Source organism: Mirounga angustirostris, unplaced genomic scaffold, assembly GCF_029215605.1.
Source record: "Mirounga angustirostris isolate CCGP_5_RB_7025 unplaced genomic scaffold, mMirAng1.0.hap1 SCAF_6, whole genome shotgun sequence".
Lineage (NCBI taxonomy): Eukaryota > Metazoa > Chordata > Mammalia > Carnivora > Phocidae > Mirounga > Mirounga angustirostris.
The window spans coordinates 123,114,854-123,134,005 of NW_026991714.1; the positions used below are offsets into that span (position 1 = coordinate 123,114,854).

Below are 19,152 nucleotides of genomic sequence, written 5' to 3' on the forward strand. Positions count from 1 at the left end.
TTGCATTTTAAAAGTTATGTATAAGCAAAATTAGAGAATTCACTCTTTAATGAATGTGTAGGAAGAACACTGGGAAAAAAAAACCCCACCCTCAAAGTCTGGTCATCTCATTTCTTTTATCAAAACAAACAAAAGATAGACAGCCAAGTCAGCACACTTCTTTTACTGTGGATCCGGTTCTGTTATGTATGGTTGATTTAATTTATTTCTACCTTAAACTATAATATTTTATGATGTTTATTTCCGAAATCACTACCAATAATTCTGTTTTAACACTTTGTGAGGTTTAGGGGCTTTATTTGTTTCAATCCAGCTTACAGGCAGCAAAATCCTTTGTCCCCAAATATGATTTTCTTTGTAACAACATGAAAAGTCTGGATTAGGTTTCATTTGGCTTTGGTAATAATAAATACACCTAATATATTACTATATTACAACTTTATAATCACAAATTTTAAAACATTATATGTTAATTCTCTATGTCAAATCATTACAAATGAAAAGAAAAAAACTATCATTATTAGAGGAAGAGCCATGGATACCACCTCTTAGATTTACGTTTTTGTAGCTGCACATTTCATGAACTAGAACAATCCATCTTTGCTCAAGTATATAACTCATAACTGAGCTCTGAAAGCTCCCTATTCTACATACAAGAACTTTGTTAGATACAGGTATTGCAAGTATTTCCCCTTAATCAGTGCCTTTCATTTTCATTTTCCCTGTGTATTTTCGTTTTAGCTTTTTATTGAGGTATAATTCATATACAATACCATGTATACATCTTCAGTGTTCAGTTCAATGAGTTTTGACAATTGTATATGCTATACAGACAACACCCAAAACAAGATCTGGAATATATCCATCATTTCAGAGGGTCCTTTGTGCCTCTTTCCAGTCTATTCCCTCTCTCCCAGAAGCAACCACTTTCTGATTTTTATGACTAAAGATTTTTTTTGCCTGTTATTAAACTTTGTATAAATGGAATCTTAAAGTGTTATTTGTGTGTGTTTAGATTCTTTCATTCAAGACAAATGTTTCTGAGATTCATCCATACTGTTTTGTGTATCAGTAATTCAGTGTTTTGTTGTGAGAATTCCAATATGTGAATATACCACAATTTACCCATTCTCCTGATGATGGATGTTTGGGTTGTTTCCAGTTTTGTGCTATTATGAATAAGGCTGCTATGAACATTCTTTACAGGTCTTGTTTTGGATAGGTTTCAATTTCCTTTGGATAAATACTCAGGAGTAGAAGTGCTGGGTCACAAGGAAGATGATTATGTAAAAGACTAAATGGTTGTAGCATTTTTCATTCCCATTAGCAATGTATCAAAACTGAGATTTCATGTTATCAGTCTTTTTGATTTTAGTTATTCTAGTAAATATTCTATTGAATTCCTAGTGGGTGGTATCTCATGGTTCTGATTTGCATATCGCTGATGACTAAAGACTTTGAGCACCTTTTCACATTTATTGGCCATTTGTTTATCTCCTTTTGTATAGTTATCTGCTCAAATCTTTCCATTTTCAGTTTATTTGTTTATTTATTTATTTTTGGGTCCTTGCATTATTTATTTGTAGGCATTCTTTTTTAATACTTTGTCAGATAATGCACTGAAAAGTATTTTCTCACAAACTATAGCCTGCATTTTCACTTTCAAAGAGGTGTCTTTTGATTAGCAGATATTTTAAATTTCGATAAAGACCAATTTATCAAATTTTTAGTTTTATGATTTATGATTTTTGTTTATCTAAAAAATATTTACTGGGCGCCTGGGTGGCTCAGTTGGTTAAGCGACTGCCTTGGGCTCAGGTCATGATCCTGGAGTCCCGGGATCGAGTCCCGCATCAGGCTCCCTGCTTGGCAGGGAGTCTGCTTCTCCCTCTGACCCTCCCCCCTCTCATGTGCTCTCTCTCATTCTCTCTCTCTCAAATAAATAAATAAAATCTTAAAAAATGAAAAAATAAAAAAATAAAATAAATAAAAAAATAAAAAATATTTACCTACTTCAGATTTGCAAAGATATTCTATTTCTTTTAAAAGTTTTGTGACTCTGGGTTTCATATATAGGTTTATGATGCCAGTGTAAGTACTTTTTGTGTATGGAGTCAATTCATTTTTTTCCCCAATATTTATCTAGTAGTTCTAGTTTTATCCAGTTATTTTAGCACCAACTGTTTTTTAAAAAGTCCTTTTCTCGTTGAATTGATTTGTGGATCTATCTTTGGACTGTATTTCTCCTCATTGGTCTATTTGTCTACCTTTATACCAGTACCACACTGTCTGAGATTCAGAGTAGATCCTGAAATCAACAGAGTAAGCCCTCCAACTTTGTTCTTCTTTTTCAAAGTTGTTTTGGTTAGTCTAAGTCCTTTGCATTTTCATGTAAATCTTAGAATCAGGCTGTCAATTCCCACAAAAATGCCTGCTAGGATTTTCTGGGGTTTGCTATTCATTCCATAAATCCATTTGGGAACAGATATCTTAATGTTGAGTCTTCTCCACGAACACGGTATATTGCTTCATTTCTTTAGGTCTCCTGGAATTTCTCTCTATAATGTTTTATAGTGAACAGGCCTTTTGCTCTTTTGCTAAATTGGTTCCTAAGTATCTTATGTTTTTTTATGCTACTGTAAATGAAACTGAATAAATTCATCTTTAAAGTCACATCTAGTTATTTCTAGTGACCTTAAGAAAGTTTATCACACAAGCAGTAAATCATAATGTAAAAAGTTAAGACTATTGGTAAGTAAAACTGAGAAATAAAAACACCATTATTTCCACCTCTAACAATACCTACTAACAGTTATATCTTGACCTATACATACAGACATTCATGTGAAATCATATTGTGCAGGCTGTTTACTAACCTACTTAAAAAAAAAAAAAACCTCTACCTTTTCCTGTTAATAATATTTCTTTCTAAAATATAGTCCATACTCAAGTTTCCCAACTATCCCAAAATGTGATTTACATTTGTCCAAATCAGAATCCTATGCAAAAAAATGAACTGCATCTGACTGTTTTATTCATGAGTCTCTTTAAATCTAACACAATCAGGTATGATGATTTCTATTATGATGATTAGAACTTACTTAACTATAAAGCATACTGTAAAGGCCCATGTAAAGGTAATTTTTCCTCATGTAAGTACATGATCTTTAGGAAGTTAGGTGATATCTGATATTGACACTATAACTTTAGGAGAACTGATGACTTAAATAAAGTGAAATTAAGGAGAACAATAATTTCTGGGGGAAAAAAAGAATTCTTTATGTACAATATTCTGCTAGATAATGTACACATTATTTCTCCATATTTTCTTAGGGCCAAACACATATTTGAGGGAGAAGCCAATGAAAAATTATAAATTTCCTCAGTATTTTAAAGATGTCAATGAAATTACCAAGATTTTCAAATGAGTCAAAAAGAACAAATATGTTAAAGAAAAAATGTGGTTAAACATCATGTATCAGGGAGATATCTCAAGTGGTTATATATTTTAACATATGGAACACAGAGCATAACTTTCACAATTCTTTTTTTTTTTTAAAGATTTTATTTATTTATTTGACAGAGAGAGACAGAGAGAGGGAACACAAGCAGGCAGAGTGGGAGAGGGAGAAGCAGGCTCCCCGCTGACCAGAGAGCCCGATGCGGGGCTCGATCCCAGGACCCTGGGACCATGACCTGAGCCAAAGGCAGACGCTTAACGACCAAGCCACCCAGGCGCCCCCAACTTTCACAATTCTTAACAACAACAACAAAAAGAGGTAAAAAGAAAACAACCCAGTGAACTAAGTAAAGTTCTTCTATAAAGGCTATTAAAAACTATAGAAGGGGGTCAAGTACTTCTATAGTCTTATCACTCATTAAGAAACAGGGACGCCTGGGTGGCTCAGTCGGTTAAGCGTCTGCCTTCGGCTCAGGTCATGATCCCAGGGTCCTGGGATCGGGTCCCACATCGGGCTCCCTGCTCCGTGGGGAGCCTGCTTCTCCCTCTGCCTTTGTCTCTCTCTCTGTCTCTCATGAATAAATAAATAAAATCTTAAAAAAAAAAAAAAAAAGAAACAGAAGCAAACAGTGGTTGATTGACCCTTGAAAAAGGAAGACTTTAATGACAAACTTTACAGACTGTCACAATGACCCAATGGTGGTGATCCAATCCAGCCACTTCCTAGCCCTTTCCCTTATAGCAATTATTTCTAAAATCAGTAAATTTCATTCTTATTTTATTTAGTCTTCTTTATCTTTCTTAGTATAGTTCTTAGTCTGGCTTTAAGAAATCAATAAATCCCTTGAAACTATATAAAGAATATTATGTGTCTGTGCATTTTTCTAGTAGGTGAATAGCTTCCAACAGATTCTCAGTGGGGTCCATAAGATTAAAAACCACTATGACAGATTGGAAGCTAGACTGGCAATCATTCTAGCATATGCTATGATTGATATATAAAACACTGCCAACCCTCAGTTATAATAAATAAGAAGAATTATTAAATAATATAATTAGCTTTAAAATGTAGTCACAGATGCATTTTCTCCAAGTGTTTTTCAAATTGCAAATTGTGACCCATTATTGTCTAGCATTAAACAAAGAACAGAATCAACAATAGAATAGACAAGATCACACAGTGCATTGCATAAAATACTGTTTCCTAAAACTTTTGTTTCAGCTTTATATATGTGTGTGCTATAATGTGGGTTGTATTGTAAAATATATTTCTTACCATGTGTGATGGCCAACAAAGACTGAAAAATACTGCTCTAATGCCTGCTTATCTCTTTGGTTTTTTGCTTTAAACCTTCTTGATATGCTACTTCTATGGAAATTTGGAACCAAAAAAGTTATGATGATAAAAATAATGATGATATGATGAGCAGTATTTACTGAGTATTCACTATGTGCCAGGAAATATGTTTTACTTTTATGATCTCATTTAATCTGTATAATCCAATGAAATATTACTAATCTCCACTTTATAGATGAGAAAACTTAGATTTAGAGAAATAAAATAACTTGATTTAGATCTATGTCTCACTGACTCAACACCCATGCTCCCTAAACTGCAAAAAATAGGTCTCCTAGATAATCTAAAAAGCTTGATAATCCATTTAAAGATAAAGATGAATTGAATATTATAATTCTATAAAGGTTCAGAGCCTTGATCCTGTGATGCTACATTGTTCTTGTCACTCACTTATTGTTTTGGTTTTGACTGATCTAGAATATTCTGCAAAAGTAGTTGTTTCTTTCTAGAGATAATTTTCTTTTTAAATTAAAAAAGTTTCTATTCAGGGGCGCCTGGGCGGCTCAGTCATTAAGCGTCTGCCTTCAGCTCAGGTCATGATCCCAGGGTTCTGGGATCGAGCCCCGCATCGGTGGGAAGCCTGCTCAGCGGGAAGCCTGCTTCTCCCTCTCCCACTCCCCCTGCTTGTGTTCCCTCTCTCGCTGTGTCTCTGTCAAATAAATAAATACGATTAAAAAAAAAAGTTTCTATTCAGATAGCAGACATATTATATTTTATTAATTCCCAAACTTAAAGATCCCTTTAAATGCTCAATTAGTACAAAATTATAAGCAGCAAAGTACCACGTAAGTAAATCCTATTTACTTCATGGGTTTGTTGTGAGGATGCAACATTTATTAAAAAAAAATTGTAAAAAACACTACCAGTAACTATCACAAAGTAAATGACAATAAATGTTTAGCTATTATTATCATACAAGAAGACAGGGAAGTTTACACAGTGTTTTGCTTAAATTCTTCCCTGCTTTGTAGTTTGTCCCTGGGGACTTTTCAAAATTTTGCTATCACTTTCTATAGTGAGAGGAATTTGAAGTGTTTCTAAAGCAACATCTGTACAATGAAGTCATTCAGACAGCTCAGTTCAAAATTTAACTGACCACCTAGCAGCTTCATCCCAAGCGTCATAAACACAAATGCTTACCGCTCTAAGCAGATAACCTCAATGAAAGAGTGGGATCACTAAAGGTGGGTAGGCGCAGGTTGTGTGAAAGGGGCACTCTATTTAAAAGTGGAAACCACCATTCAGTGACAAGAGATTTTATGCCACGCAGGACTGCAGGATCACTATTGCTAGATTTTCAAGAGAAGTCAGAAATCTGGATGTCAACATGAAATTTCCTCATTTTTAAATGTGGCACAAATTTAAACAAAACAAAACACTGTGGGCAAAACGAAACAAGTGTACAGGATAACTCTAGCCCACAGCCTACAGTTTGCCACCCAGCTTTACTTTTATGCCATCACTCAGATACACCAAGCTGACTGACACAGCCTACGTGAGACTGCTCTCACCTATGTGGCCAGTGGGTAGGGAGAAAATCATAGAACATTTATCTTCTGAAAGTTTAACTCTTCTTTTTCCTTTAGAAGTTTTGGGAACATGTACACTAGCTTTCTCAGAATAGTCTCTTGCTATTCTAAGAAAAAAATTTCACAGGAAGTCCTGAGAAACAAGACTGTGTGGATAAGGGTTTAAAGTTAAGGACAAATGTGGGGCACCTAGGTGGCTCAGTCATCAAGCGTCTGCCTTCGGCTTGGGTCGTGACCCCAGGGTCCTGGGATTGAGCCCCGCATCGGGCTCCCTGCCTGCTTCTCCCTCTCCCGGTCCCCCTGCTTGTGTTCCCCCTCTTGCTGTCTGTCAAATAAAAATAAAATCTTAAAAAAAAATCTTTAAAGTTAAGAATAATCAAAATATAAACACATAAAGAGAAAAGTGAGTATGTTTATAGGACTTCAGGAGAAAATTTCCACTCATGACTGAAGAAGTAAAAAAGTCTTTCAATACAGACGATAAGTCTCTTTATTACAGAAATAAATATTCGTATTTGCTTAACTTTTTCTGATACGACACTATTGTTTCACAACTCCTTTTATGTTTACAGGGGCATGGCAACTTTCATGAGGGCGAGTTTCTTAAGTCAGCCCTTAAAGTGAAAATTTTTGTATAGTCGAAATTACCTTTGTACATCCTTTAAATTGTCATAAGTAAAGGCACATGATTTTGTATATCCCATACCACTTCTCAGTAAGTTCAACACAGTTAATTTTTGCTCCATGATTGGAATAGATACTGTCTTGCTATGCATGAATGAAGCACAGCTGAAATTCTCAATTGTCAACCATTCAGGCCAGTTAGATGTGAATGACTGTAAAGTGTGATTTTGTAGAGGGGGAAAACTAACCCAAAAAGCTAACCTCTACTAAGTATTAGAATAAGATAATGATTAAAATATCTACATAAGAGAGAGGAACTGGGTCGCTTCCATGCCTAAGAGAACCACAAATTCAGAGAAAAAAGAATAGTCCCGTGGGTATCTTCCCAAACTACATAGGTACTTGCAAATAAAGATACAGTTTAGAAAAATAAAACAACATATTCAGTGTAGGATCTGTAACAGATTAAAAGAGTCTTACAGAAATAGTGCTATTTTATTCAGTAAACCAATACAGAGAAAAAATGGAGTGCTCTCACTAACAATTTCTGGTAACCTGAGTTTTAACCCCATTTGTAGGCAAAGAGAGCTAAGGTACTCAACGCTGTTGTAAGAAGGAGCTAAAGATATTTTATTTCTGGCCTACATGTAGTCTCTAGTTTCTTTCTTTTCTGGGATGTAAATGCAATGACATATAGGTAATAATTTCAATTAGTTTTAATTTTCATTAAAAGTTAATAAACTAGCATGCAATTTATATGTGAATCAGTTCACTGGGACTTAATCATTTTTGTTTTCACAATTCTAAAGCTAAGGATTAGATACTAAAATCAAGGCAGATGTGTTAAAGGTGAGCTAACACACATCATAAACAACAGGTATATGTTTACTACATAGTAAAATTATTTATTTTAATGGAGTGCAATCAATCAAGAATTGATGACTACCAACTAGCCCCAGAAATATCTATAAGCAATCAACGGGCTCAGAGACTCTGATAAGTATGTGACTGTCACACTGAATGCACAGTTATGGAAAATGTTTTCTGTAGTTAAATCAACTGGTATAGTAACACTGGTATGATAATTGAAGAGAAATTAACCTATACTATAGCCTGGGTTCAGGAAATTAAAAGAGAAAACAAACTGGGAAAAAGGATATAGATTGTATTTATCATGACAACATGCTAATTTCAATAAGCAGGCAGGTAGGATTGACTTAAAAGCTGTGTCAGCTCACTAAAACCAAATGTTGGCTGGTAGCATAAATTGGCTCTCATTGTCAAAAGCTTACCATACAGCTTATAAGACAATTAAGCATTGCAAGATAAGCCACTGCAAGGTAAGCCATGACTTACCTTTATGAACTGGCACTGGTATAGGAACCGGGCTCCTGACACATGAGCTTGTGGGTTGGACTGGAGACCTATATATGCCCACAATACCTGGACCTCCAGGGAAACTGGTATGACACAGCAGGAAGTACAACGTGTAGCCTGTAGAAGGGTAAAGAAGCATCTGTTGAATTGCTGATGGTTGCCTAGTCAGTTACCATGCATTAAGTAGCCACTGCTTCTTAAACATTATATATAACAGAGAAGGTAATATGACTTAGAGAAAGAACACAAAAGTTCACAATAGATCATACCATTGTCTTGGATCTTAAAAAATTAATATTCTAAAATGGAAATGGGAAATGACTAACACAGAGACTAATAAAATGTAATAAAATGTACAATAGCTGTAAGAAGTGCTCTATGAGTGATGCATAGTCAGTGTTGTGGAATGCCAGAAGAAACAGCCACTTCTATGGCTTCATGGGCCTGGGGTGAGTAATATGTGACTGGAAAGAATGGTGATGATAAAGGAAATTCAGGTAGAGAGATGGCATATAAACAGGTGTGCAAGTAGAACAGCACATGATGCCACGGAGGGACATTCATTGATTAATCTGAATAACAGTGACTGAGTGTCTTCTATGTGCTAGGTGTGATGGAGGCACTGGCCTTGAGCAGACCACTTGAGTGAAGCAAAGGATTTGGACACGGAAGCAGTGAAAGGTTAAGGAAGACATTTCAGGATTAGATTATGACATCCAACCAAGCAGTCTGACTCCAGGAGGATTAATTCTAAGAGGTAAGAAGGATTGACGAAAGTGAGTTACTATAACTTAGCAAATACAAACTATCCTCAAATATGCCTTGTGCTTTTCCAGCTTCATACCTTTTTACAGTAAAGCTCAGACACTGGCAATAACATATATAAACTAGGAATGGGGGAGACAGAACATACTTAAGTTTACTTTATTCAGGAATTATCAAACTTTTTTCCAAAGTGGCCGCACCATCTGCAGTCCCATCAACAATGTCTGAGGGTTCCAGTTTTTCCACATCCTTGACACACAACACTTGTTGGTGTCTATCTTTTTTTTTTTTTTAAAGATTTTATTTATTTATTTGTGAGAGAGAGAATGAGAGACAGCATGAGAGGGAGGAGGGTCAGAGGGAAAAGCAGACTCCCTGCCGAGCAGGGAGCCCGATGCGGGACTCGATCCAGGGACTCCAGGATCATGACCTGAGCCAAAGGCAGTCGCTTAACCGACTGAGCCACCCAGGCGCCCCGGTGTCTATCTTTTTAAGTATAGCCATCCTAGTGGGTGTGAAGTGTGAACCACAATTCCTTTGTAGGGCTATACTGGAGGTTTAAGAGAATTCAATTTGACTTCAGTTGCCCAAAGGCTGGATCAAGTACATGTGTTTACTTATCCCTCCCGTCTTCTTAAGAGGAACAAAGTATATAAGGAATAAAGTCATAATAGTGCTGAGGAAGGGAAAAAGGGCACTTCCAAAATAATTGCTAAGGAGAAAGACCTTTTGAAGTCTGAACCAAAACTCAAAAGTTAAAAAAAAATAAACTGGTTATCTTTCACAATATAAAAATCAGTGTCTGCATGGCAAAAAACCATAACAAAACAAAACAAAAAACCCAGCAGAAATGAAGTCAAAAGACTAATGACAAACTGAGAAAAAATATCTACAAATCATACCACAGAAAAAGGTCCATTTCTCAAATTTGCAAAGATTTCCTATAAGTCATAAGACCAATAATTCAATAAAAATAGGCAAGGAATATAAATAATAGTGAATAAAATACAAATTGTTCAACCATATATCAAAATATAGTGAGAGAAAAATAAAACTCTTACTCATAGTGAGAGAAAAATGAACTATACTGGGATACTAGTTTTCACTTACGAAAAAAGATTAAAGTTTCATAACACTGTTGCTGAGGGTAAGGGGAAAAAGCAGTCTCACAGATGAATGATGGGACTGGATACTGTATGTATGGGGAATAAATTGACATTATTAAAATTTTAAATGCATATACCTTTGATCTAGCAATTCTACTTCTAGAAGTTATCATATAGGTTTATTCTCTCATGTACAAAATGGTGCCTGAGCCAGGTTACAAAATGCCACATTGTATATAATAGCAAAAGACTGAAAACAAACTGAACATCCACCAAAAACTCTGGCTAAATGAATTTTGGTTCATCCATGTAATGGAATACTATGGAGCTATATTTCCCAAAGAATGAGGAAGCATATTATGTACTGATAAGGAAGAAACTCTAAGATCAAGTGAAAAAAGGAAGGTGCAGAGCAGTGTTTATGATATTATACCATTTGGATTGGATTAAAAAAAAAAGTACAAGAGTATTTACTTGTGTGAGCATGCAGGATCTGTGGAAGGAAAGAAACTAGTAACTTCAGTTGCCTGTGTGGAAGGGAAGAGCTGTCTGAGAGAGAGATTTTTATTTTGTACTTTTTGAATTTTGAGCCAAGTGTATACATTACTTATACAGAAAAATAAACAATTGAAAATTAGAAAAGAAAATTAAAGGTATGGCTGACTACAGTGAGGAGATAGGGGGTAGGCAAAAGAGGAAGAAGACAGACTAGCACAGCAGATTTACTTATTTCACCTGGGTTGGAGTCAAGAGATACACCCGTTGGCACTGATCTAGGAGACCACCAGGAAAAGTAAAAACAGAAACAGCTATGTGCGGTTCCTTCCAGGGTAGGGGTTGTTGCGATTTTTACTTTGCATTTAATACCACTATACATAGTTTGAATTTTTAACCTGTTAATGTATTTTTATTAAATGTAATTATGTAAACTTTTATGACAGAAAGAACATAATTTCAACCTGAAAGAATCTATGTTGACCAAACATTCAAGAATATAAGAGAATATTTGAAATATATATGAAATAAATACATTTATTTTTCTCTTACTATGAGTAGGTTGATTTTGAACCACAGAACAATCTCTACCTTCAAATATTTTTCTACCTTCAAATTTTTTTTCCAAGTAAGGAAAATAAGTTAGGTATAAACCTAACCTGAAATAATGACTTTAAATGGGCATGATTTCTTGTACTCTTCCTTTTATGACTACATTACTTCCTTCTATGAGAGTCCCATCATCTATAGAAACAGGGCTGGTTTTAATTCTGATATCCATAATTTACACACAAAACGGGAAGTGAGTTTTTGTGAGAACATGTATTTCTCTCCTTACTGAAACACTGCAGTTCCTGCTGAGAATCCTTGTCCACTCTCTCTTCTGGGCTGGGACAGCATTACCAAAGATGGCAACATGTTCTGGGCTGGTCTTTCCATGAAGAGTCTCATAAATCTCCTGCTGTAAGTGGCTGCAGTCCACCTTTTTCAGCCTGAAATGAAACACCACGGAGGCTCGAGTCCAATGCTAACATATTAATCCAAAGTTTAAAAATGATACTATAAAATAAATAGAGGAAATAATCCTTATTATTAGATATAGAAGACTGTCAGAAAACTTTCAGCAATATTAACATTATTTAGATTACAAAACAACTCCTAACTAGCATTGTCATTCAAAATATAAAGGTTGTCATATCGACATATTCCCTAGAGAGACAAAATTGTGGGAAATGATGTGGAAGCAAAGAGCTACCTGAGCTTGCATCCAGATACTGCATTCACTCCAAATTGTACTTCGTATCTCTTAACAGAGCAAATTCCATCACCCTGGCTCTGTAAGAGGGTCATCTGAGGTAGAAAGCGATGGTCAAGGAGAGTGTAACAGAATAAAAAGAAGGCAGATTGGAAAATTTATGCTCTTGTTTCCTTAACACTATATTTTACCAATGTCACGACACTGTTCAAGTCACAAATACGTTTTTTTCCTCTAGTAATTAAAAAACACACAGAGGCAGTAACTATTTTCCCAAAAAATGGCTAACCACATAGCAGTATAAAAATGTTTCATTAAAACAAACAGAAATGAGTCATGATCCTTACCTTCATCAGTTTAACACATTTTAAAGCCTTTGGTAGCAACAACTTTGAGAACATAATGTATTAATGGTTCAGTAAAGTCCTGAATACCTAAAAAAATCAGGGGACCTCAGAATTGGGAAACCCAAAACATCAGTAGCCACAGCTTTTCTCATTAGGCTGTAACAGGCTACACAGCTCCAGAAAAGGATACAGAGTGACTTACATCTCCAGTTAGGACCAAAAGTGGCTTCCCAACAATATAGCCAGGATTCCCACTTCTAGGACCAGTAGGAGAAGCAGTTGTGCTCTGTTGAGAAGCCTGCAGAAAGAGTGAAGGAAAGTCACCTACAGAGAAAAGCATGCTCTCACACCTTCCACTGCTTGGCTTCATACCCTTCTTTATGGCAATGCAGTAAGTTAGCTGCACCAAACAATCTGGCTCCCTTCCACAGTGGAGCATTTTGCAGAAGTTTCTTGCAAAACTTCCGTGTTTTACTTTTTATTCACTGAAATAGGTGCTGAGTGATCTAAAAATTGAAATTCACTACATGCTACTTCTACCAAGGATTACAACCAAGGATTGACCAACCCTGTTTCTCAAAAATTACTATCAGTTGATGCTATGTTCAGCCTAGCTGAAATGAGAGGAATTTAAACATAATTTAGAAATATCTTTTAATTAACTACAGATGTTCCAGAGATAAACTGAGAAGCATGAGACTTGGTTGATCACTTGAGAGCAGAGTGGAGAAGAAACATGATTCTGCTGGGTTCAAAAAGAAGAAAGAAGTAGAAGAAAGCCAAAAGATGGTGATCAAGATTGGAAAGTTAGATTAAGTGGGAAATGAGTAAAATGCTGAATGCTGTCACATTATATTTTGACATGTTCATAAATATATACAAGTAAAAATTCATTATAAGTATATAAACTCAAATAATGCAGAAATATAGAGTAAAAGTGAAAAACAAACAAAAATCGGCTGAATGCCCAGAAATATGAGAAAAGCTAGTTAAAGAATTTCTGTGGGAGGTAGGCTGAGTTTATGATTCAAAGTGACTATTGAAAAAAAGAGTTTGGATTTGAGACTAAAGTCCTGCTTCACTGGGGAGCCAGATAATCTGAGAAAATGCTACTGAATAAAACATTGTTGAATCTCTGTCATTTGTAGTTAAATTATGAAATACGAAATGTTGAGGCCTCAACTGACAGATTGAACTAGGCCTTCATGTTCTTTTTTTTTTTTAGGCTGGTTGTGGAACCCTAGGGCCTTCATATTCTTAATCTATTTTGCATGTATCACAGAAGCTCGGGCACTATTTCTAATCCAGTATTTCCTCCCCTCTCAATCCCCTATAGCAGAAGGGCTCTAACCCTGAAGCGAATGAGAAAGTGTTGTTGTAAGGAAGTGCCTGGCTCGACAGGCAGGTTGGTTTGTCCAAAACTGACAGAGACTTTCTGGATTCCAAAAGTCCCATTGGTCTCTATCTCATAGATGACCTGAAATACAAAAGTAGAATTAATAACAGTTATTTAATGGGACAATTATACAGAAGATTTTCTGTCTTAATAAGAGTTTTACTATAAGTGAATGAGGGTACAGCATAGTGACTAGTTTATTGTATATTTGAAAGTTAAGAGAGTAGATCTTAAAAGTTCTCATTGCAAGGAACAATGTGTAATTGTGCGGTGATGAATATCAACTAAACTTACTGTGGTAATCATTTCACTATATATGTGTGTGTATATATATATATGTATATATGAATACATGTTGTACACCTAAAACTAGTGATATTATATCTCAATAAAAAAAATAACTGAATGAGGGAGACTAAACAAGTAATCTTAAAAATGCCAAACACAAATACCATGAAAAGACAGAATTCATAATCTATCTACACATGCAAAGAGACTGGATAGAGCTCTTTGAAAGGGTTCATGGGAGAAGTAAGTTTATGGTAAGGATTGAAAGGGAAGAAAAATGAGTTTTGAAGATGCGCAGAGGACATGAGTAGAGAAGGAGCACGGAATGGACACCCGGTTTACTTGGCTCTCCCAATGTCTGAGGATGAATGAAGATAATAGCTGGAGATGGAATTCATAAGCAATTGAAGGTAACCTTAGATTTCTGAGCAGTCTTTACAATGATGTTTAAGACAATTCTTCCTTCTGTAGGGTGATCAAAAGGGAGAATGGAGGAAAAGAAGTGGACTCTTCTATTTTAGATTTTCAGATGATACTGATTTTGTCAACAGAAGAAAATGTGGTAAGAACTATAATAAACCACAAGTGGGTAAAGAAAGAGGAGTCAGAAGTAACTGTAATCTTTTGTACATGAAATACTAGAGGATGGTAGTAATGGAAACTGAAATATGGTAGGGAGGAAGGTGATGGGCTCAATTCTTGACATGTTAAGTTCCATGCACAAAAATTCATGTGGGGTTGGTCTGGTACTTAATGGAAGATGAGGCACCTTTAGTAATGTTGATCAACAAACATCAGTCCAGAATTTGAGGTCAGCGTCCTCACCTGGTAAACCACATTCTGACAAGTGTTTCCAGACAAGAGAGGAGAACCAGCTTGTGAGATAAGAGTTACAGGAACCTGGAACTAGCAAGGGAAAGAAGCAAATCAACTGAAATGAAAGCAGTATTTTCTCTTCTAGCTACGTATTATGCTGAAATGAGTATTTTTCATTTTTGACACCTTCCTCTTTCCTTCCATTGCCAGCCTACAACTTAAGATCAAAAATCATTTTAAATCAGCACTTCTCAAAACATATTTCTCAGAACATTAATTCCACTAGATATAAAATAAAGGTTCCGTGGTCAAATAAATTTTACAAATTTTTGTGGTTGTTTTTTTTTTTTTAAGTTTTTATTTCCTTTAAGTAATCTCTACACCCAGTGCGGGGCTTGAACTCACAACCCCAAGATCAAGAGTTGCAAGCTCTACTGAACCAGCAAGGTGCCCCCAAATAAATTTTAGAAATATTATATTTGGTATTCCCCTCTTAGAGAGTACCAAGTCCCTTTAGCACATTAAAGACTCTAAGAAGTCCACTCTAAATATAGTATTTAACTTTACTTAACCCAACGTTTCCCGAACTTATCTAACACCTTATGAATTCGTATTTCATGTGATGCTTATTAATCATATAGAACATACACGGGAAAACAATGTTTTAGATTCACACTTAAGAGTTTGATACATCACACATACATTTCCTTTCACAATTACAGTCTAGATTGAAATTGCCTCAGATGCAAAGGGACCAAATAGTCTCCTTCCTTTTCCGTGATAAACAATGTCATACCTTCATATTCTGCAGATCAGTCATACCTTTTGGAACCTAGAAAAAGAGAATAGCAAGAACCGTGAGTGTGCATACACCTCAGAGAAAATCTCCAGGAGCTTGTGGTTTCGCGTGTGGGGAGGAAAAAATCAACATATTAGAATGATTTTTCTCTTCTACCTGACTCTTCTTTATACTAAAATGCTATGAGTAAAGCTGAGGAGAGGTTGGGCTATGACACACCTACTCTGTGCAGAGCTCTACTGAACAGCAAAAGCAAGAGGTTTTGGTGAGATAGTGAAATGTCATCCCTTGCCACCCTCCCAAGCCAATCGCATTATCCAGGAGGGTAGAATCTCTTATCCTGGATATATCCCCCAACTCTTTCATCTTTCTTCAGAGGGTAGGGTTTCTGGGCCCTCTGTTTTTTATGTAGTTCTTAGGCATTCTGACTTTCAGTTCAGTGCTTTATCCACAACCCAATAGCAGGAAGCATGCTGACTTCATATCCACAACAGTGACAGTGGGGAGGGAAGGGATACCACCTTCAAGACTGAGAAGTTATAGTAAGAGGCAGCATTGAGGGCTGGATCCAAGGTGCAGCTACTTGTCAGGTTCTTGAAGAAACGAGCACAGGTTGTACTTTTACTCTCCAGGAAACCTTAGAACACAAAGAATTAAGGGAGTGATAAAAGAAAAAGCCCATTTTATTTTTGTGAAAAACAATTTTTTTTAGGTTTTTTTAAAGTGATTTCTAAGAAAGCCCATTTTAATTTTTTTAAAAAGATTTTATTTATTTATTTGACAGAGAGACACAGCAAGAGAGGGAACACAAACAGGGGGAGTGGGAGAGGGAGAAGCAGGCTTCCCGCGGAGCAGGGAGCCTGATGTGGGGCTCCATCACAGAACCCTGGGATCATGACCTGAGCCAAAGGCAGACGCTTAATGACTGAGCCACCCAGGCGCCCCAGAAAGCCTATTTTAAATGGAACAAAAACGTTGGCACTTCTGTTTTGGACTCACCTGCAGGATTGCTCTCGGCACAGAGCCCTCCAGCTCCAACTCCCGCAGGCTGCCTCAGCAAGCTGATTACAGACCACTTGGGGAAGTAAGTCAAAATGGGGTCCCCAGCCTGAACAAAGTATAGTAGAAATTTATTCAAAGTGAGATTGGACTGAACTCCACCAGCAAAGAAAAAGTAGAAACAAAAATTAACTCAAGGGCTCGTGAATGTGCATAATACTGTCTTCTAAAAGAGCTTGACAGTGGTTGACCCAGTTGCAGGGGTGTACCTTAAAGATACCTGGTCAACTGTCAGCCATGAGGGAAAAACCACACCAAACAATCCCATCCCTATCCCCAGGCTCACCCTGTAATGAGGTGGTGGCAACTGGGTTTGGAATGTTGAAGTGAATGATCCACCTCCAAACTCTGTAGCCAGGGTCTCGAAGTGGGTTGCATTGACCTTTTGGAGCTTCTGGAAATAGTTTAATTTTGCTAAAATGTTTTTTAAAAGATAAGGGGTTTAGATAAAAGAAAAATATTTATTTAAAAACATCTGGCACACCAAGTAACCGCTTTTAAAAAGTATTCTTATTGGGGCATAATACATACACAGCAAAGTTTGTAATTGCACTCATCTTAAGTGTAAACTCAAAAAAATTTTTACACATTGCTATACTTTTATTCCTACTACGCAGATTACGTTATAGAACATTTTCCCAGAAGACTCACAATCAATAATACTCCACTTTTAAAGATAATAATTCTGATTTTTATCACCTTCTACTGCATGTATATTCTGTTAAAAGAACTATTGTTTTATTATTAAGATCTAAGGTAAGAATATGGCCAATGAATGCCAGGCAGTTCCAAGTCCCTGATGCCAGGAATGTGAGTGATTAGCAATTTGTGATGGAAACAGGAGGTTCAATAATGCTCACATTTGCCCCATACCAGATTAGTCTCTAGCGCAATAAAATGGTACTGTTTCTGTTGGAACATGGCAAAGTTAGAGATAACATTAAATTTGTCCTCTCCTTCCTGTTTCTTCTAAACTTCAACTGACCAGTCCTAATAATAATGTTTCCATCTCTCAAGTATATGAATTTGTTATGTTTCCCTCCTTTCACTTCATAATTTCTACATTTAAATTTTCAGACACTCCAAAGAGGTATATTCTCTAATAAGTCTATAATTTGTATTATAACAATATAGAAATCTATTCAAGTTCCTGCAGCCATCTCCTTACGGCTAACAAGGATGACTGAAATTAAAGTTCTGTATGGGTTTGCTGTTCCACAGCCAAGAGGGCATAAGAAATTGCAGATGTTCACTAATAAGAGAGAGGGGGCAAGTAGAGAGGTAGAAAAGGGCGGATGATAGAAATTCAACAGACAAAAGAAAAGTTTAAAAACAAAAGTTCAGACACAAAGCCAATTTTCAACAAATGTTAGGTAACAAGAATAGCCAACACATTTCTACTCACAGTTGTTCACATGGACACAAAACTGCCTAATTCCACTTGAATCCATGAAAACTCTTGAAGGAAATGGGGAATTACTCCTGAAGATAAGAGAGTTGTCCACGCACATCCAACTTGAAGACCTGAGAGGAAATAGGATGAAGAACAGATTAGAAGCGGAGCGTTAGGTCCAAAAAGGTGCTGCATGGCTGTCAGTCAATGCCTAAGAGAGGCCTCCTTGGGCAGCCACAGGCCAACACAAAAGTCCTATTCTACTGGACTGCCCTGCTCTAGAGAATTTGAGGAGGAACTTCACTCCTGGGAAAAACCAAGCTAATTCCACTTACAGAAATGGAAGTGGGGGCTGAAGGCAGGAAAGGTAACTCTTCCTACTTCCAAATATGACCTATTCTAGGGTCCCAGTTTTTTTAGGATTCAACCGGCACACGGCAGCTCACCTCACGCTGCCGGGAAGGCAGAAGGAAAAAACCGTCCTCGGATGGAGAAGATAGCAGTCCTTGTCGCAGCAGCAATTTATGTCGCAGGCGCCAGGAGTCAAGTCACAGACACAGATCGGTAAGACTATGAAGATAAAGCAGAGCGAACGGGATGAGGATTCCCAAACTTCCAAGCGCGAATTCCCCTCTTCCGATAGCCCCACTCCTCACTTCGTGGAAATTCATTTTGCTCAAAGGATTTTAAGATCCAAGTCAGTGGTTTCCATCCCCGCATCTCCCCTCCTCACCTGGGAAGAGGTCTACGGTCCCATTCCCAGGTGCAGGGGAGGTCAGGACCGTAGGGCCCACCGTAGAGATCCCAGACACAGGCCAGGGAGTTTCAGACCCCTCCGAGGAGGACTCAAGGGTCCCGCCCGGCGACGCTGGCCCCACGTCCGAAGGGGTGGGCAGAGCCCCTAACGGGGAGAAAGAGGGCTGCGGCCAGATGCCCTCGGGGACCATCAGGAAGAACACCTGCAGTAGCGCGAGCTGCGAGGTGCACATGGGGCGAGCTGAACACGGGGAAGTCAAGACCCCTAGGAGATCAAAGCCGCTTTCAGCGGTCGCCGGGCGCTTCGCTAGAGGGTGGATGGGAGGAGTC

General features: G+C 37.1%; 1 protein-coding gene and 1 long non-coding RNA gene across 4 annotated transcripts in view; one reads left to right on the top strand and one right to left on the bottom strand.

Annotated features, from left to right (window-relative positions):
- LOC135364789 (uncharacterized) overlaps positions 1-13,677 on the top strand; it is a 25,737-nt gene extending 12,060 nt beyond the window's left edge. Inside the window, exons 2-3 of the long non-coding RNA XR_010412533.1 lie at positions 8,956-9,104; positions 12,984-13,677. This is a non-coding gene — a long non-coding RNA (uncharacterized LOC135364789). The remainder of the gene's footprint in view (positions 1-8,955; positions 9,105-12,983) is intronic.
- TCTN3 (tectonic family member 3) overlaps positions 1-19,148 on the bottom strand; it is a 25,217-nt gene extending 6,069 nt beyond the window's left edge. Inside the window, exons 1-13 of one of the 3 annotated variants that reach the window (XR_010412531.1) lie at positions 18,800-19,148; positions 18,513-18,636; positions 18,079-18,197; positions 16,960-17,087; positions 16,614-16,722; positions 16,136-16,251; positions 15,612-15,647; positions 14,825-14,905; positions 13,667-13,792; positions 12,506-12,613; positions 11,969-12,063; positions 11,552-11,705; positions 8,327-8,464 (exon numbers count right to left, since the gene is read on the bottom strand). Coding sequence is in view for 2 of the 3 variants with exons in the window: in XM_045878503.3 (XP_045734459.1) it covers positions 8,327-8,464; positions 11,552-11,705; positions 11,969-12,063; positions 12,506-12,613; positions 13,667-13,792; positions 14,825-14,905; positions 15,612-15,647; positions 16,136-16,251; positions 16,614-16,722; positions 16,960-17,087; positions 18,079-18,197; positions 18,513-18,636; positions 18,800-19,055 (1,590 nt within the window). In the remaining variant the exon portion in view is untranslated. The remainder of the gene's footprint in view (positions 1-8,326; positions 8,465-11,551; positions 11,706-11,968; positions 12,064-12,505; positions 12,614-13,666; positions 13,793-14,824; positions 14,906-15,611; positions 15,648-16,135; positions 16,252-16,613; positions 16,723-16,959; positions 17,088-18,078; positions 18,198-18,512; positions 18,637-18,799) is intronic. The other 2 variants (XM_045878503.3, XM_064595083.1) reach the window with 2 other exon arrangements.
- Positions 19,149-19,152: the final 4 nt, after the last annotated feature.